General features: G+C 43.5%; 1 protein-coding gene and 1 long non-coding RNA gene across 6 annotated transcripts in view; one reads left to right on the forward strand and one right to left on the reverse strand.

The window, feature by feature from the left end:
* LOC138635311 (unconventional myosin-VI-like) overlaps window positions 1-20533 on the reverse strand; it is an 88847-nt gene that overhangs the window by 64083 nt on the left and 4231 nt on the right. For all 5 annotated transcript variants that reach the window (XM_069722729.1, XM_069722728.1, XM_069722727.1 and 2 more), the window contains exons 2-10: window positions 10499-10636; window positions 7746-7815; window positions 7592-7665; window positions 6487-6616; window positions 5821-5926; window positions 4921-4976; window positions 4743-4840; window positions 4090-4254; window positions 1050-1130 (exon numbers count right to left, since the gene is read on the reverse strand). In XM_069722729.1, coding sequence (XP_069578830.1) covers window positions 1050-1130; window positions 4090-4254; window positions 4743-4840; window positions 4921-4976; window positions 5821-5926; window positions 6487-6616; window positions 7592-7665; window positions 7746-7815; window positions 10499-10615 — 897 coding nt within the window. In that variant the 5' untranslated portion in view covers window positions 10616-10636. The remainder of the gene's footprint in view (window positions 1-1049; window positions 1131-4089; window positions 4255-4742; window positions 4841-4920; window positions 4977-5820; window positions 5927-6486; window positions 6617-7591; window positions 7666-7745; window positions 7816-10498; window positions 10637-20533) is intronic.
* Window positions 992-2744, forward strand: LOC138635317 (uncharacterized). The gene is made up of 3 exons (XR_011312117.1): window positions 992-1127; window positions 1280-1311; window positions 1402-2744. It is a non-coding gene; the product is annotated as an uncharacterized lncRNA (long non-coding RNA).

Below are 20533 nucleotides of genomic sequence, written 5' to 3' on the forward strand. Positions count from 1 at the left end.
CAGAGGTGGAACAATCAGATTTTTTTTTGTGTTGCATCAACTGTTTTTTTTTTTGTCTTCAAATCACTTCCTAAAAAACTGCTCGTCAAACGTTTATTTTTTTTTAAATTTTTATGAAAAACCTTGGAGACACTTTTAAAAGGATGATTTGTTATTTTTAAAATAAAAGCAGCTGGTTTGGGTGGAGCTCAGCTATGTGAACGAATGTTAGGAAACACGCGGACTCTTTCATTTTGTCAAAGTAGAAAGAGTCTGACCACTCTTCCACGGTTACATGATGTTTTATAGTTTTATTGTTATACTTATATTATATTTTTGGCCGCTGATTTTGTGGTTTTCTTGCAGGAAGCGTTTTCGTCGCCTGATTTATGGTTGTTTTTGTCCTGCATTCTTAATTTATTTTTTTTCCTTTTCTTGAAGTGCTTGTACGAGCAACAGCTGTCGCTGTCTTTGTTGCGTGCGGTTGCCACGGTGACGGGTGTCTTTCCCCGTCTTTGGTTTAGTTGGTTGGAGACGGTTGTATTTACTTGTTCTCTGCAGCTGCTGCACATTCAGCAGAATAAAGAAGTCTCAGAGAAACATGAAACGACAACGTGTCGAAGGTTAAATTTAGATTTTGATTGAACGTGTTCGTCATTCGGAGCTTCACCGATTCGACACCTCGCAGAACACTTTACAGTAAACCAGCAAGATTTTCCATCTTTCACCCGATTGTTTTGTTTGTATTTGTTGATAAAAACTTTTTATATATCCCTTAAAAAGTTCTAATTTCAGTTCATTTGTTTTGTTTCGTTCGAACGGCGGACGAACGGCGACACTCGGACGGAGCTGAGAAAAAAAAACCCGTGAGGAGAACAACAGATGCGGGAGGAGGCAGTAAATCTGAAATGAATCTGCCGAGTCAGCTTTAACGAGGAGCTCGTGGAGTTTCCTTTCTTACAGCCTGAAGGGCGACGACTTCTAGTTTGAGCTTCTATCTGCTTCTGCTGCAGACGGGGTTCAAACAGAAGACTTGAAGCGGAGCACTGAGCGGCTCGTCGGTACCGTACCTCCGGACTCTTGCGGTTCTGCAGGATCTTCTTGTCGGTTTCTTTGGAAGCGAAGAAGCGAGTGCATCCTCGGTTCAGGTACTGTAAGAAAAACAGAGCAAACAAACATCACGTTTAAAAGATAAAATATCATCTTCAGGCTGAAATAACATCAAAACACTCGTCTGCATTTCTTTAAACGTCACAATCCTCGTGGGATTTCACAGTTTGTTTTTTTAATTTTGATGCAGATTTTCAAGTTTTCAAGAAGAGAAAGAAGAACGTGATTTTTTTTTTAAACACTTATTATTATATTTATCTCATGACACCATGATGACTTGTGGAAAACATTTACTGACTTCTTTCATTTCAGGAGTGAAGTTGCTGCTTTTTGAATGAAGTCTGTTGGAGACGGAGGGTTTTGGAGCCAGCCCCTAGTGGCCCTCGGTGGTATTACACGTTAAAGCACGTTACCCACGGAGCCCCGGAGACGACATCCACGCTCACGTAAAGTCTGTGTTTGCGTCGCAGCTGAAGTGGAGAAGCGATCAATTTCTGCTGTTGAAGAACAGTGATGTCGTCTGGCAGCTTTAAAGAAGGAAAACTCTGTTTTTCTTCGGTCGGGGAACAAAAACCGAATGTTTTCTTTTCCAATCGCACTCAGAGGACAAAGTTGTTGTGTGGAAGTCGAGGGCCGAACAAAAGGAAGAAGTCCTTTGAGGTACGACGATAAAAGCCACAGTTTGGTATCATTATTCCTCCGGACTCTCAGCGCCTTTGATTTCTCTCTCGTCTGCAGTTAGTATTCAGTTCAGCCGACGCCGTCTCGGCTTTTAAATCCCGCATGAGAACTCTGATCGTTTAGCTTTCATGTCTTTTATTGGTTCTTTTGTGTAATTTGTATTTTGTCTTTTTCACGGAGTTTTTCCTGCGCTGGAAAACACTTTGTGCCCTTTGCTAGAAAAGTGCCGCGCAAACAAAACTATCATGAACGTTCTTATTATTGGAAATACTGCAGCGAGACGAGTTTCTCCACAGAGTCTTTCAACAGCAGCGACGAGCTCTCCGACGGTCGGCTGGTCCTTCGAGGTCTGGACTCTGCAGAGTCCTCTGAAGGTGTCCGGTGGTATCGGGCTCCATCAGGCTGCTTCACGGGTCGTCCTCTACCGTCCCATTGTTTGTTTTACCCCCCCCCCCCAGTGACTAACTGTGGTTGTAATGGTTCTCCAGCAGCTGCTGAATGCAGAGAAACGAGGTAACGACGCCTCTGATGAACCTCCAGGTGTCGTCGGGAGAAGAGACGCCGGTCGTTTAGTTTTTCTCTCATTTGGACAGATGGACATAAGGGTCCTTTATGTCCTTTATGTCCTCTCCTACCTTCACTTTTCCATTCTTCCTTATTCAACTCACTTTTTTCTGATTTCTGTTGGTTTCCTGCCGTTTTACTCTTTCTTTGTCCCTTAAACCTCCTTTTATACTTCTAGTTTGCTTTTTAACTCATATTTGTTTACTTCTAGGGGTCCAAGCACCAACGTCACATTCAAATACTGTACATCCACGCGTTCCTTCAACACAGCTGCATCTGCTGGGATAGGCCCCGCCCACATCCACCTTAAAAATAAATCGCAAAATTGCACAGTTGTGAAATCCACTTTTTTTTCGAAGTAGTCCGCATTGAAAAAAACAGGGTGTCAAACAATTCTTTGAAGCCTCAGTTATAATACATGAGGGCTGTGATCTTAAAAACTTGGTTGCCGAGTAACATTTCCATATAATTAATTACTTGTGTTTTATTGATTTTTCTTTCCTTTGTTTCCCAACATCCTTCCTTCCCACTTTAACTTCTCTTACTTCTCCTCTTTTATCTTTCCTTGTTCGCCTCCTTACATCCTGTCATTTTCCCTTTAACTCTTCATCCTTTCTGATTTCTTTCTGTCCTTCCCGCATCGTTTCCTTCTTCAACCGATCTAAAAGCAGAAATCTCCTCGACACATTTATTTTTCTTGCATGTCTTCTCTCATTTACTTCAGTTACTCTGCACACGCACCTCTCGCTGCTCTTTCTTGTCTTATCTGCACTTTATAGATTTGGTTAAAAACGCCCTGGAGGAACCTGAACGCTGCTCGCGCCTCCCTGCAGGACACAAAACGACTCTCCTGGAGTTCATCTCGGTCCTCCACAGCCATTACAAGCTTTATAAGAACTGAAGTGAATATTTCTTTTCCTCTCTCCCCACCGGAGGGAGGACACGTGGAGGATATATGAAGCCTTTAGAAGCTGCTGATGGGACTTCAGGAGGAGAAATAAGCTGCAGGAGGACGTCAGCAGGGAGAAAAAAACCACTATTGAATAGAGAAGCTGCCAATAAAGAAGGGGAGGAAGGAAAGATGTTTTCTGTTCTCCTGCTTCATAAAGATTAACATGATTCAGCGCTTTTCTGAAGGAATCAGATGAGGAAAGAGAAATCTGACTTTAGAAGAGTTTATGTGACTTTACTGGACGACGTCACAGAAATTCTAATACATTTTTTTTTAAATGGAACTTAATCAAAAAAATGTTTGGCCGTTAGATCCTCTGATTTCTCGTCTTTTATTAGAGCGCTGACTGACGAAAGATCAAAGATCAATAATTTAATTTGAACAGCAGACCTCACACACACGCACGCACACACACACACACACACGCACGCACACATACACACACGCACACGATAAACTCAGGACAGAGAGCACAGCAGCCAGATGGAGCTCAGTGCTGCCCTCTGGTGTTCATAACAGAAACAACAAGCATCATCATCAGAGCTCAAACATTCCCGTTTTGAGTTTTGTGACTTTTTCTTTCAAGTGAATTTCTGCAGGTCAGTTTCAGGAATGTTTTCCACAAGTCAGTCTTCTTCCACCACAAAACTTAAATCAACCCTTAATGCTAAAAACCGGTCGGCAGGTTTGAGTCAAATCCAATAAAAAAAAATTTTAAAAAGTAATCGTGATCATTATCGTTTTAGTTTTCGTTGAAGTAACAGATGTGATGCCCTCTGAGATAAACCTGCGAGCGTTCGTACCCTGAACGTGTCCGGAGAGCTGAGGTGGAACTTCTGCCGGATGTCCTCGGTGGCTCCGGCACACAGGCGGTAGAAGATGTGGTAGTTTCTCTCCTCCGAGCTCTGCCTGCAGATCCTCGACTTCTCCAGCAGGTAGTGCGACACGAAGCCTCCCACCACGGTGTTCTGACACGGGAGACACGGAAAACCTTCAATACCTTCAACTCTTTTTATTGCATGTGTCAGTCTGTGTCGTCCCCAAAGCCTGAGAGATATATATCAATATAAAAAATTACAAATGGAAACGTGAATAAAATACCAGGAAATTCTACGTTAAATTGCAGTTAATGAAGCAGGAAGTTTGGAAACATGGAAATATTCTGATTCATAGAACAGATGCAGGTCTGCAGATACTGCAGCAAGAGAGACAAATGATAGCTGCAGGAGGTTAGACCTCGTTACTGTTGGGTTTCTGCGGTGTCAGCATGTGAGGCGATGCAGGAAACACCGTTTATTTATGAATGCAAAACAAAAGTGTCCCTGAAGATCAACATAAACAGTTTACTCATGTTTTTATAACTGAAGCTATCAGGCGTCATTTTTAATTCATTGCTTCTCATCGTTTGCAGATTGTTTAAAGAGTTTAAAGCCGACGTTATAAAAGTCGGGATCACCTTCTCGTTGAAGTGGATTTCCACGAACTTCCCGAAGCGGCTGCTGTTGTTGTTCCGGACGGTCTTGGCGTTTCCGAAAGCCTCCAGCAGGGGGTTCGCTGCAGGAGGTCGAGTTACAAACTCCGATTTCAAACAGGAATGAACATGAAATATGTTTATATTCTAAACGTGATGTTACCTTCCACGATCCTCTCGTCGATGTCCTGACCGGTTCCGTACGAGGTTGTCAAGTATCTGTAAGTAAAGACGAGTGAAATTATTTTAAGAAAGCTCTTGATGGTTTCATCCTTCACTGACGGGAAAAATGTTGCTCACAACCCACAGACTGTTTCTAAAAGAGTTCGTAGCTTCAGGTCTGTAAAATGGTTCTGATCCAGAAGTGTCTTCAGCTGCAATACCACCAAGTGCCACTAGAGGTCGGCTCCAAAAAGCCTCCGGCTCCATAGACTCCCATTCAACTTCTCTCATCAAATCCAAAGTGAATAAAATGTGTCCATCAGTTATCTCGGTGTTGTTAGCTAAAGTCACTCCTTCTTCTTAGTTTTCTGGAGGTCCATCTGAAAATAATCCCTCATTCATTAGAAAAGAAGATTCAAGAAGACCTGGTTTTTGGGGGCGTGTCTGTTTGATTGAGTTTAAAGCTGATGTTACTGTTGTTGTTGTTGTTGTTGTTTTTGTAATCTCTTGTGTTTCCAAAATCATTTAACAAAAGCTGCAGGATCACAAATATTCACCGTTTGATGCTCCTCTTTCAGTAAACTGAATATTTGTGGCGTTTTAGACGATTACTTTGAGCTTTTTATTAAGTACAACCGGTATTTTAATTATTTTTCTGACAATTTATGAAGAAAACAAACAATAAATCATGAAATTAACAGCAGATGAACCAATAATTAAAATCATAATTAGTTGCAGACCTCAAACTTATCAAATCAAATTAAAAGAGACTGTTTTAAAGAAACTAAGGCGAGATTTAAATGATGAAAGAATAAATCTAAATCAAAGTGACTGATTATGAAATAAAGATGATTTTCTGCTGAGTGATGAAGACGCGTCGGTTGAAAGCAGTCTTCCTCACCTCAGAACAAACTTGGTGTTCTCGGTCTTGCCGGCGCCGGACTCCCCCGACACGATGATGGACTGGCTCATCTTCAGCACCTTCATGTCCCTGTAGGCCTTATCAGCTGGTGACACACACACACACACACACACACACACACACACACACACACACACACACACACACACACACACACACACACACACAGTTTATTTCTCCTTTAATATCATCAGTCCTGTGGTGTTCAGGGGACGGTGGGATATCTGAGCGCTCACTGACACCTAGTGGACACATCAAAAACTGCAGCAGGAGGTGCAACACACACTCTCACTCTTTATGTCCACACTTTATCTAATCTTACTTTATCAGTTTTTTTGTTGTTGTTTTTTTACATAACGCTTTATTACTTATTTTATCAGTTATAATTAATTACTATTATCAGTATTGTTATCACTAGACTCCACGCTTTCCCATTTTCTCTGTTATTACTGGGAAGCCAATGTTTGTTTATGACTACTATTATAAAAAAAAGTAGCTTAATTTTTTTATTTTATTTTTTAAGTGCTGTGAATAAGTAACTTTAAGAACATTAAAAAAAATGATGTGAATGAGTAACTTTAAAAAATAAAAAGGTATATTATTTGAAGCAACTAGTTATTTTAAGTGGTGTGACTGCTCGCTCACCGATGGCGTAGACGTGCGGCGGCAGCGTGCCCAGCGAGCGACCCCGGTACTGCTTGATGGTGTCCGGAGCGTAGAGCTTCGGGAGGTCGTAGTACGGGTTGACAGCGATCAGGATGTTGGCCACAAACGTCTGGCAGAGGAAGAGGAGGAGGAGGAGGGGGAGGAGGAGGAGGAAGAAGAGGAGCATTTTTTTATTACAGCAGTTGTTCTGTTGTTGTCTGAGGACTCATTCATCAAACCTCACAAACTCTCTGAAGCAACAGCTGATCCTGATTCAGCCTCAGAAACCTGCAGTGCAGTCAGACAGCCACTAGATGTCAGCGTGCACTGCGTCCGACTCCAGCAGGGATCAGCTGATCCCTCAGGAGGAAGTGAGGTGAGTTTATGAGTTTGAGTTTATGAGTCCTGGTGTGTCCACTTGTTCTTTGAGCTCGTTTATTCTTCTTTGAATTTTAGGACATTTTGAAGTGAAGAGAAATACTGGAAGCGTTTTTAAATCGTAGTAGTGAAGTGATTTGAGGTCTATTTGATGTTTACTTCTTGCTTTTCGAGTTCAAATGAACTGAGTTTATATTAAAGTTTGAATTAAAGATAAGGGAAATTCATTAATATTAGTTATTGAGTGTTCTGGAGATTTTTTTGCTTTCATTCCAACAACTAATACATTTAGTTTTATACATAAAACTGTAAAAATGTAAAACAGATTTTGTTATGAGATTATAAATCGGTGGAAGCAATGTGTCTGAGTGAGTGAGTGAGTGAGTGAGTGAGTGTGTGTCTGTGTGAGTGAGTGTGTGTGTGTGTGTGTGTGTGTGTGTGTGTGTGTGTGTGTGTGTGTGTGTGTGTGTGTGTGTGTGTGTGTGTGTGTGTGTGTGTGTGTGTGTGTGTGTGTGTGTGTGTGTGTGTGTGTGTGTGTGTGTGTGTGTGCTCCACCCGAAGGTGCTGCAGGCAGGTTCAAACAAACACACATTTCCTGCTGATCCTGCAGCAGATGTTTTGCTTCGTCAGCAGATAATGCCGCGTTGCATCATGTCAGAAGTTCAAGTTCAGCAACAACAGAATTCATGCGAGAGCAGAAATTGTGTGAATAAAAGAACGAGCTTACGTAGATTTTGTCTTTGCTGTATCTGATGCGGACGTTGTTGAGCAGCGTGGCTTCGTTCAGGTACATCAGAGAGCCTGAAGGACACAAACGGGACGACGAGTTACAACAAAGGCACGAAGACGAAGCTTCTCGGCGACGCGCTGCTGAAACTCACAGTTGTCCTCCACGTGTTTGTTGACGTCGTCCTCGGCGGGGAACACCTGGTTGATGGGAGCCAGGAACGTCTGCGGGACGACAAGTCGTGTTTTCAGGAAATAAACCTTTAAAATCTAGAAGAAGTGGATTATAATCTATAATCTAACACAAAACAAAAGTTCTGTGCCACTAAAGTGGAACATTTATTCCAGTTTGTTGATTTTCTTGCTCTCGAGGATGATTTCAGGCCTCGGGTGGGGTTTTATTTTTTAAGCGTCTCCTCCAGCTGCTGCAGAGACGATGAATAATTTGGAGGTAACCGGATCGGACAGAGACGGAGACGGAGACCCGACAGCCGCTCTGCATTATTCACTGTCCGTCTCCTCCAGAACCGACATGTCAAACACACGCTGAGGTTCCTCTTCACTACGTTCTACCCCGGAGAAGGAAACAAACACAACTTTCCACCCTGTAGTAAAAAGAGTTCAGTCACCGGACTAACATAAACTGTTGCTACTGGCAACCGAGCCAGCTCGCTTCGTCCATGCGCATCAACAGATCTGACCCGCCACAATAAAAGTTTATTAACAAAACAAACATCTCTGTCTCAGTCTTTTCTGCGAGCCGTGTCCTCTGTGGTCGTCGTCACTCTGAGAACTGGAGTTACAACATAAAGGTGCCTCTTTAATATCTGATGCCCTCTGAAGTAATCTTCTTCATCACAGATCAAACGGTGGACACAAAGAGCGATAGAATGACCGTATCATGTTTTCTGTCTCCTGACGTCCATCCCGGGACGTCTGCCAGCGAGTGAGCGCATCGTGCCACCCCGGCACCAACCGGCTGCAGCGGGACGACCGGACAGACGGGACATTGTTCGGTTCCCGGAAACTCGCTCTGACAACAGATCTGAAGAGTCTCTGTTTGTAACGCAGCGGGCGGACTGTAGAAATACCCAGAAAGCATTTCTGCCCTGAACTCCCGGGAAACGCTTCCCAGGCTCGGCACCACCTCCACCTGTGAAATGACTGACGGGGTCCTGGGAGACAAAACTCAGGGAAACAGATTCTCATCGAGGCTCATTTTCTACGACCTCGAGGAACAAAATCAGCGTCTGAGCGTTGCCGTGACGACCCCACCTGAGGACAACGTCGCTGCCTTCGTGCCTGCAGTGACTTTTATCTGACTTTGAGGCTCTCGCAGAAACAAAAAATGTAGTCATCAACTAAAAGAAACGTTGGTGTAAAATTCAACATCTTTGATTAAAACAAAAAACCTGTGAAGGATTCTGGATTATATTTTCTTTGATTTCTTTGGCGTTTGACACATGAAACTCTCGTTAAAGTGAACCAGAAGAAAATCTGATAACAGCGCTGGAAATGCAGCTCCGAGAAAATATCCGAGCAGCTATCGGACTCCGGAAAATCCCCTGCAGCCGTTTCCAGTGTGATATTTGAGACGCGGGATTTACACAGTTGTCCTTTAATGCCGGGAGGCCCGGTCAGATTCATATGCAGCCGTTTGTGGTGCAAACGTGCAAAGATCAGAGTATTAAACAGGTGGAGGAAATACTCCCGGATACAGTCAGCGATCACGGAGAGCTCGTAACGACGCTGTAAACCTGCTGCCGTGATACGTTCCAGTAAAACATCAGCTGACCCGTCAGTCCCACGACAAACTCTCTGAAATTACATTCAGCAAAATATTAAGAAAACAAAGAAGCAGCAGCCGTGCACGAAGACCTTTACAGCCACTAGCGCTGCTGAACACAACAAAAAATGGACTTTTCCACTTTAAATATTCCGTCTGAGTTTGACAGCCGTCACCGAACAAACACACCGTCGACCCCGACACTCGAGTTCCCGTTGAACCGACGGTCCCGGGTTTTACGGGCCGACGGCAAACAGAATTAGCGAGGACGCTCAGGCACTGAGGCCCCTTTTACCGGGGGACAGATCACCGAGACGGGCGCACAAAGCTCCGGCGTTACCGCGGCAACGTGCTCCGAGGGGCATTAAAAGCTTTGCTGAGGGGCGATGTGGCGCCTGATCCAGCGGAAAAGTGAATTAGCGGCGAACACGGGGCGGAGAGAGAAAATCAAAGGAGGCATGTTTGTCTCGCCGTGAAGAGCCACTCGACTTCAGATTAACGCTGCACTCCGTCGCATTAGAGCTGCAGGCTGCGCGGTGCCGCGGCCGCAGGTGGAGCGCCGACTCGGCGACGGCGTCCTCCTCAACACCAGACGAAGTGTCACTTTAAATCATTAACACGCTGCAGGTAAAAGAGCGAAGCAGAGCGGGTCTCTTAAACGGGGCTTTTATCACCTCTTAGTGCTGCGTGGTAACGATCCTTCTCATAAATGTCTTGTCACCAACATTACCCACAATGCAACACAGCCAAGTGTCGTCCCTTGGTCAACATCAGCACGTTAACGTGACCTCTGCTACGTGAACATTTGTGATGGACCTGAAACTGGAGCTGAGAAACATCAGATTTTGGGGAACTGAAAATCTTCAATGCGCCCGCTTACAGCCGAGTGTTCCTGAGCCCACGCAGTGATTTCCAGTACTGAATTAAATAATCAGCTGCTTCCCACATTAACGTATCACACAGACCTTTCGGAAAATTTAAACTCTCACTGGACATTCAAACACTGCAACAAGACAAATACAGCGTAAACTGTTCTGAAGTTCCTGTTAGGAGGTGAACGACTACATTTCCCATCATGCTTTGCAACAGAAACGCTGACAGAAAACAGATCCTTTGTCTCACCTTTCCCTTCTGTTTGAGAGGTTCGATGGTGAGGCTGTCCGCTCCGATGTCCACGATGGTTCCCAGCTGGAACCCGTCCGCTGGGTGGGGCGCCCACACCGGCTTCCCATCCTCCATCGCAGCGGCGCTCTGAAGGTTCTGCAGAACACAACACGACAGTCCGTCGGTTTATGAGCCCAACTCAATGAAAATACATGCAAAGATGTCTGCAATTACTGATTTTCCTCTGCAAACAGGAGGATCCATCAAACAACAACGACAAACACAGGCAACAGGACAATACTCAGAGTCCTGTCTGTGAGGATACAACGCAATAAAGCTTTGAAATTCAAATGTGTTACAGGAAGTCAAGAAGATTAATAGCCTTTCAAATATTTGCGATTCATTTTACGACACTATCATCATATTTCATATTAGTCACTGCTGAAACACTTTAACCCGGTGAAGTCAGAGTTTTGTGTTGTATTTTGTGTTGTAAACAGTCCACCTCTGGTTTTCCCTGTTTCCTCACACGCTGGTCGTTTGTGGTCCGTTCGGCCTCCGGTGGCTCGTGTTCATGGAAACATCCGAGGTGGGGAGTAATGAACGGCTGCCGGACGAGCGGTCTGCACATCAATACTGCACTTTGCTCAGCAGTCGTTTTATAGCCGAGTGAGTCACTCGCTTTGAACCGCCGTGTTTTACGGTAAATACACGTTTGATCCGATCAGGAAGCGTTTTAGAGTTTCAGGTTCAGACTGTACGCCACCACTAACCACTCAAGTTGTAGTTTATGTGTATATCTGTCCAAACCAACATAGATATTGAACTCACAGTGACTTTGACATTTGACCTCCAAACTCTAAACACTTCATTGCTGAGCCAAACTGAACATTTGTGACAAATTTGAAGAAATTCCCTCAAGGGGTTCCTGATTGATTGCATTCATAAAGCATGGGTTAATGTGACGTTGCCCTTTGACCTTTGTCCCTTAAACACCAAAGTCCTATCAGGTCATCGTTGGTACCAAGTGAATGTTTTTGCCAAATGTGAACTAATTCCCTCGAGGCGTTCTCGATATATTGCGTTCACAAGACAGATGAGGGGAACGTGTGGTCACAGTGACTTTGAACTTTGACCTCTGCCCTCCAAAATCGAACCAGTTCGTCTTTGGCATCAAGTGAATGGTTTAGCCAAGTTTGACCAAATTCCTTGAAGGTGTTCTCGAGATATCGCTGCACGCATATCGGACTGCGTGGAGGCACATTGGGGCTAAAACTCCATCATCAGACTTTAACATGAATATATTATAACATTAATATGACCTACAACACATCCTGCATGTCCACATTTTAAATGACCGGTACGTGACCTGTTTCCCTGCTCAGCAGCAGAGGAGGTGATGATCAGGCTGCTCGGCCTCGGCGTCCCTCCAGTAACCCGACCGACTGCTGCTTCTGCTCAATAACACTGCGGTCGCTTCGCCGGCGACCACGAAGCCTCCGAACAACACGAAGAAACGCAGCTCAATAACACACTGAGGAGACGCAGCGACACTTCAATACAACATGTCAACAACTTTTTAAGTCTCTGAAGTAAAAACTTTTCATACAGAAGAGCCGCAATTCATTTGAAGTCGTTTGAAAAAAAGCTAATAAAGTCAAATCAACGAGGTTTAAAGGCTCTTAAAACATTTAAATAACAGATTTAGTGGTTTGTATGAATTCAAAACAGACTGAACCTGCAGGAGCTCTTGAATGGGAGTCTATGGAGCCGGAGGCTTTTTGGAGCCGACCTCTAGTGGCACTCGCTGGTATTGCAGCTGAAGACACTTCTGCATCAGAACCATTTTTCCAACCTGGAAACCAGACTTTTATATCCAGTCTAGTTCTTTTACTGAAGTAAAAGCACGAAACATTTCTTCCACCACTGATGAGTCCTTCATCAGTTGCAGTTCTGCTGCAGAAACTTTCAGCAGGTGACTTTGAAAACAGACTTTTTGAGTGAAACTGGAGTGAAAGTCGAACCTGCAGGTGAAGTCCATCTGAAACTCTGCTCTGACTTTAAGCATCAACCCAAAGTCAAAGTTAAATCCTGAAGGAGCATCGTGACCTCGCCGACGGGAAGGATTCGGGCTCACTGAGCTCGGCTGAGACTGCGATCCGACCTGAAGCACGCCGGGCTTCCTGCCAAACACAACTTAAACAACAGCGCAGAGTTTTCTGTGGGAACTTAATCAGCCTGAACAGAGCAGCAGTATCTGAGCGCTGAGATCAGAATCAATCAGGGACATGAAACCATCATCGTCGGAGCACACCGGCCTCTTCATCAGAGCTGCAGGTGTTCGAGGAAGAGCGTGAACGAGGTCACGTGGTGTGGACGGTGGCTGAAAGGTCAACGGTTCAACCAGAGCAACAACAAACAGTGTTCGTCACGAGTGTGTTGATGCAGCCTGAAGCTACAGACGTCCTGCTGTAACCACGGTAACAACAGGTGAATGTTGTTGGGAAGGATTACTACTCAATCTCTACCGGTTTTTTTTTTTTTAAATTTTATCAATATCAATTTCCCTGTAAAGAAATAAAACAGAATAAAAAGCATGAAATCCTCCCAGTTTGGTTTAAAGGATAATTCAAAGCCGAGTTAATTATCACCACAGCTGTTAATGAATTTCCTGTTGACCGACTATTTAAGTGTTTTTAGTTGGAGATTAAAAGAACCACAAAAGTTTTATCAGTAAAATATTATTGAAATGCAGAATGGTTGAGGCTAAAAATATTTACTATATAAAAACGTAAAGAGAACAGATTATTGTCATTATTTACTAATCTGCTGATTATTATTTTTTGTTATCGATTAGTTGTTTGGTCAATAAAATGTTGTTTTTTTGTCCAACCAGCAGCAAAGTCAAGAAAAGTTTGAAATCTTAAAGCTGGAAGCTGCAGATGTTTTAATTAAAGTACTGCAGGTGGACGTGTTGTTTCTTCACCACATAAAGAAGTTAAATCTACATCGAAGTAAAACAAGCTGATGATTATTGATTATTTCCAGACTAAATATAACATCTGCCCGACACTGCAGCTAAATTTAGACTGGATAATTTGTGGTTGACTGCAGTCAAACTGAACCCTCCCGTCTGAAGCTGCTAATTCACCAAACCGCAGCAGCAGTCAGCTGATGGCCGAGCTGAAGCATCGACTGCATTCACCGGTTTTTAAAACTAAAAGGGCTGCGATCTATTTCCAGCCGCTGCCCTAAATATTAAAATCCAACTTTAGCTGCACGTGTCTGCAGCTGTCAGCGTTAACGTCCTCAGTCAGGTGACAAATTAAAGATGCAATCGGAGCTGAGGAGCAAAAACCCGCCGCTGATTCCCAGAGAGGTCCATTATGTTAATGGAAGAGACTCGGCAGAGAGGACGGCTTCAGCAAACAGAGGGACGGTTAATGAAGTCTGAGCTCTTCTAAAGTGCATTTAAAGCCTTTCACTTGGTCACTTCACCACACGGCTTCAAGTCACTGACACACTTAAAACAACACGCATGAACACATGATGACGGATATTTACTGAATATTCTCTTCCTGATTTACAGATCTACAAACAGTAGATGAGAAGCTCGCGTTTTCCCGACGTGCAGCATATTTTTTAAATTGTTTGTAATGCTAGCGCTCTTAATGTTTAGAAAACTTCGTTCTGGTCGCAGGGAGTTAAAAAACGCTGCACTCGTCCCTTTTTACCGAGCCGTCCAATCAGAATGAAGAAGGGGCGGGACAAATGCCACAGAGACCCGACGTCAGGCGACATCACCGGACTCCCACAACATCAACACGAAAAACAAAGCTTGCTCCCCAGTTATGGCATCGTGTTCACAAGAACGGGGAGAACGAGAAGTAGCAGTGACCTTTGACCCCCAGCTTCTAATCGGTTCATCCGCGAGGCCGAGTGAACGTTTTCCCTCACGGCGTTCTTGAGAAATCACGTTCACGGATATAAAATGTCATCACGTCAGCGTTTATCAGAATCAGTGAATGAATTCTTGAGTTATTTAAAACTGCCGTTTCCAACTCTAATCTTTGGAACATGAACCCAAACAACATGTTGGTGGTTCACTGCTGCTCAGAAAAGACTTTTCCTTCCTGTAGAATAAAGGACCCGGACACGCCTGTCCATCACAGCCCTCTGACTACGACTACAGACAGGTTTAGTATTTGAATACGAGCTCAAAGTCTCTCCATATTCAAACAGCCTCATGGTGAAATAGCTGTTTGCTCTGCTGAGCTGGAATGAAAGCAGGAAGTAAACCGGACTGTTAAAGGACACAGTGATGCTGTATGTTAATACTCTGACGAAAGGCTCAATACAAGTTTCTTTTTGCAGGTTTATGTGAAGTAAAAACACCTGCTGATGGGAATTTTCCCACGACGGGAACAACTCTTCTGGACTTTCCAAACGTAATCGGACTGAATGGATGAAAACTGATGTTGCTTTTTGTTTAATTTGTTTCACAGCCTTCAGAGCAGCGACGGCGTTTTGGACCGCGAGTCAAACACGTCGAGTCAAAAGTCTGCACAAAACAAGCAACTGTTTTCTTAGGTTTTAATGTGTGACATCAGCGTAGCGCCCCTTTAAATGCTCATTATTTCCAGCTGTTTGAGACGTTATGATTCCCCGGAGCTGCTGGAAATATCTGCACATGATGTCATGTTGTAAAACCTGCTGCTCACGAACGAACAGATCCAGAAAGCAGCTCCAGCAGTCGGACTCGTAACGAACACCAGGCTGAGTCGGTACGTCGCGGCAGCAGCTGCTGCTACTTTGTGCGTTCAGAGGACGGCAGCAGAGGAAGAGCTGTCGGAGGCGGGCGGCGGCCCGGCGGCCCGGCGGCCCGGCGGGCCGGCGGGCCCTCGACCCACTCCGCGGCTCACAAACAGCTGATTGTTGGACGAGTGACGCGGCTCACTGAGAGCTCACTGTCACGACGGTTCGGTCGGCTCACGTGGTGAACAGAGAGGAAAATAAATAAATAAAACCGAGTAGCAGAGACGGAAACACGACTGGACGGGTTCAACTTTCTCTTCTGATCTGTGGAGGTGTGAAAAATGTAAATAAATAAAAAGCTGCGGTGGTTTCCAACCTTCTGTTTCAGATGTAAACCCAAAAACCTTTGTTTCCAAAAAACAAGTTACATGTGAATTAAAAGAATAAACCCCTAGACCATCACAGATGCAGTTTTGAACTGTGCGCTGATAATAAGCTGGATGGTCCCACTCCTCTTCAGCCCGGAGGATGCAGCGTCCGTGATTTCTAAAAAGAATTTCAAGTTTGGATTTGTCAGACCACAGGACAGTTTTCCATTTAATCTCGGGCCCAGAGAAGGCGATGAACTGTGTTCACAGACGATGGTTTTTACAAGTGTTCCTGAGCCCATGCAGTGATTTCCACTCCAGAATAGTGTGTTTTTAATGCAGTGCTGCCTGAAGGCCCGAAGATCACCACCATCCAATATTGGTTTCCAGCCTTGTCCCTTGTGTTCAGAGATTTCTCCAGATTCTGATTACGTTAATGATTTTGCTTGGTTCATGATGTTCGTGCACTCTTAGTCTCAAGTGTTCAGGTGTTGCAGCTGACTCGTTATATAAATATATATAAATTATTTGTGCTACTTCACAATCTTCTCACGCAACCTCCCGAACACGCAGAGTTGCCCTCCGAGGTACGAACAACCTGGCTGGGAAACAAAAGTCATTTTTTATTCCCTCGTTCCAGATTTACTGGTGTGTGTTTTTTTTTAATTCACGGCAGACTGTTTATCTTTTTTATTAAATAATCTGAAGCACATTTTTGTATTTTGTCTTAAGCCTGGAGGTCATCAGTAACAAATTCTTCAGGTATTTTTTTTAAGTAAACGGGACACCGAGAAACATTTTTGTCAAATCGGCTCATTATTTTACAGACAAACTATCATTATTATAATAAGTATTAATTATTTTTATGAAATAGTTAATACAATTGTCTGCTCTTTTATTTGAATATTGTTAATGTAGGAGCAATATACATTATTTTTTATGTTATAGCTGTAGTTGTTATAACAAAAAATATACTATGGAAATTATAATTAATACGTTAATTATTAATTATATTTTACAATGTTTTTTTGTTTTTTTTATTATTGTTATTCGTAGTAATAGAATTACAATTATTATTTGAATAAAGTAAAATATATCTCGTTTATCATCAATAATATATTATTACAAAAGGTGCCATCTAATTTAAGATGATTATTATTTTAAGAAATAAGCACCGGGTGGAGTTTGTTTGTTTACTTATTTAGTGTGTTTAACACCGAACTCCCTTTTGAGTCTAATTCAATTTAGATAAATAAAGTTGAATTATCAGATAAAATCTGACTAATCTCTGATATTGATTTATGAGTGAAACATATTAAAGAAACGTCGGTTGAGCAGAAAATTCATCAGCACACGATTCGCTCCGACGTGAAGCGACGACCTCATTAGATATCCGACTTCTTCAGCTCGCTGGGAGACAACGAACATCCGTTATCGTTCATCGTTTTATCGTTTATCGTCTAACCGAGCAGAAAATGAAGCTCGTTTCTACCTGATGAACTTTCAGCTGATCTTTACACAATAAATCACAATCAGTCTTCTTTCTGTCAACAGGCCTCACGTTCCCTCCTCCTCCTCCTCCTCCTCCCCCTCCTCCCCCTCCTCCTCCTCAGGCGTCGGTGAACGAGCAGGAACACAAAAGATGAAATGAACCACTGAAACCCGTTTCAGGGTGTGGACACATCATAGACCTTTCACAGTTTAACTCTTCCCGCTCCAAAGCTCGTCCTTCTGAACACTCACTTATTTTAAAGTTTGAAATGTTTGCACCAGAAGTCGAAGCGTGTGACATCATGACGTGACAAGTCGAGACTTCTGAGAAAGAAACGAGTCCTTCACATTCGGTCTTTGTTGTTTCTGTTCCACCGTTTGAATCGAACAGAAACCGAAAACCTCGAACAAATAAACCGATCAAAGCGACAGACGTCATTCTGGACGTTTTCTTTGAAGTTGTGAAGGATCGCAGCGTCCAGCCGTCCCCGGCCTCAACCAGGACGTCCTTTCACTGACGCACAAATAAACCGCACACATTCATCTGCACAAACTCTAAAACCACGTCTGAAGCGGTCCTCACAAAGATAGCAGAACCACACACACATCCACAATAACACATGGACTGAATGCATTTTGTTTTCCTGATTCCCGAGTCAAATAATTGACTTAAAACGTTTTGGTTTTGTTTGTCCGGTTTTTTTATTTAAAAATAAAAATGTCAAGTGCTTTGAATTACTGCGTAGTTAAGTTTTTTTATCCGACTGGACGGAGACTCACACCTCTAATAAAGTATTGTAGTTAAATACTAACTTAGGACAGTAAACTTTATTGTTTAACAGTAAAATCTTCTTTGACTCTTGTATCAACGACGGTTTATAAAGCTGTTAAAAAGTGTTGCGTAATCCTTTACGTTGGCCTCGAAGCCTCAACATGAGGTCACTCGGTCAGACCTCCTTCCTGATGATCTTGGCGGATTCTCCAAAGAGCTAACGTTGTTCAAAACTCCTCGTAATCCAGTTTAAAGATTGACTAGTCATCCTCCTCCAAGTCGAAGTCTAACGCCAATAAAAATGTGTCACACGCGGTTGTAAAAAGTTGAACATTACACAAACGCAGTTCTTACTGCTGGCGCAGGAGGTTCAACACGTGGTTCTGTACTTCCTGTGATCCGAAGACTTCCTGTCAGAAGTCTCTTTCACGTTGACGCCTCGCCGAAAACAGAAACTGCAGCTTCGACTTCCACCTGCGACGTTTTGGAAGCGTTTTGTTGTCCGTCAGTAAAGTCGTCCAACCAACACGACGCTTCCAGCTCGGTCCTTCGAATACGACCCGTCGTAGCGTTTCCTCAACGAGCACCACCGCTGAGGTTGAAGCACAAATCCCTCTCGTTCTGTTAAAGCTGGACGCCAGAGACACAGTTCCACCGATTTTGACAAAAAAAACCAAAAAACAACACAATCGAGCCTGAAGAGTTTTTTCTTGTTTTTACAGTTTGTTTGAGAAGGAAGAGATAAAACCTGCCGTCCTACCGCGACCATCTGGAGAGCCTCAACGGAGACCGATAACACCGCGTCATCGTGGAAGTCACCAAACCAGCAGCTTCCTCCGACTTCCACATCACGTCGACAAAACGGTGAAATATTCAGAGTGATTCTTCGGTTTTCTCACGATCTGTTTTCAATCTACGAAGTCACGTCCTCGCTGCAGCTCCTTCAACACCCGGACGGACGCCCCGAAAAATACCAGAGAGGACGGAGACAAACCAGGATCAAAAGAGACAAGAGCTGCATCGGCTCGTCTAGCCAGCGGCATTCTGGGAAATAAACACGCACGCACGCACGCACGCACGCACGCACGCACACACACACACACACACACACACACACACACACACACACACACACACACACACACACACACACACACACACACACACACACAGTGTTTGCATGAAGAAACATCCACCTGAAAACGTGTTCCTGAGTGCGGTGAGGAAGACGTACAGTTACGTAACAGACGTCATAGCAACGGAGCGTGGAGGTCAGGCGGAGAGCTAAATATAACAACCGGGACACGAACGGGAGCAACCGGAAGGAAATATATTAAAAAAAACACTTTAAAATAGCAAAAATAAAAGTGCAAACAGACGGAAACAAGAGGTCCGAGGAGACGGACAGTTGACGTGCCAATAAATCCAACACCTGAAACCATCGGTGGACTCATCGATTAGTTGGTCGTAGTAAAATTAATCTGGCCTTTAAAAAAATGAATATTTCATATAGTCTTTAATCGAGCTATTGAATACCTGTTAATTTATCTTCTTGTTTTGTTTCTGTTTTGTAATCTCCTGACTTTAAATAAAGTTTAAATAAATAACTGAAATGAAGAACTTTGGGTTTTTGTGTTCTCCACCAATCAGGACGCTTTCAGGTACCGTGAGCTGAAAACACGTACGTGGTCCTAAATCTGCACGAAGACATACGTGAAGACACACATCAGCAGCTAAATGCATGATTCCATTTTTTATTTAATATAAGTGTCAATAAATAAATTCCTGTTCAATCCACTCTGAAGGGATTTTTATGCTTCAGCGATGCGAGACGCTTTTATGTGACTGAAAAAACTAAATCGTGAGAAAAATGTGTAAAAATGTGTAAAAATGTGTGCGAGTCACAAACATTCACTGACCCACATTAAACTGCAGCTTCAAAGAAAAGACTTGAAAGTATTTATGCAGCAATCCTGAACATTTACTCCCGAGAGTCCCAAAAAAAAAAAAAAAAAAAACCTCTGAATCAGCCGTTAGGAGTTCAAAGTTCAGCCTGTAAAAGCCGAGACAAGTGTTCCTGTGTCACCTGAATATTTAAGAGAAGTGCTAACGAGAGGCGGATTAACTCGGGTCAAAGTCCGGCTGGAGGAACGCCACGGAAAGCTCATGAGCGGCGTGCCGGGCGGCGGCGAGGAGGCTCGAGTACGGCCTCCTCGCCCAAATATTACCCACAATTCAAACCTGCGTGACAGCAGAGCAGAGGAAGGGTTCAAAACGGTACGGCCGAGGCTGCGGTCGCTGTTGCCGCGGTTACAGCCGTGATGCAGCAGTCGGGTGGGGCTCGTTTGCATGCCGACATGTCGGGACACGACGTTTAAGCCGCAGAGAGACAGAAAAGAAAACAAAAAAAACAAAAGAACACGGACCTGCTGTCGAAGACGAGAAGCAGCGCTAAAAATAAACTTCAAAGAACAAACCTGAAGGTTAAAAATAGAAGAAGCTCCTGGAAGTCGCACACAAAGGATTTAAATGGACACGCAACTTTTACACTTATTTCAAGGAATTTTAAAATGAAGAAAATCTGGTTATCTTTTATTAAAATAAAGATAAAAAGAATAGCAGAAACTATATTTAACTTTTCAGGTTTTGATTTGTGAAATTCAGACA

Source organism: Brachyistius frenatus, unplaced genomic scaffold (genome assembly GCF_029030835.1).
Source record: "Brachyistius frenatus isolate BFR_SWC_R1_liver_20210118 unplaced genomic scaffold, ASM2903083v1 Contig_302, whole genome shotgun sequence".
In the NCBI taxonomy this organism is placed as follows: domain Eukaryota; kingdom Metazoa; phylum Chordata; class Actinopteri; family Embiotocidae; genus Brachyistius; species Brachyistius frenatus.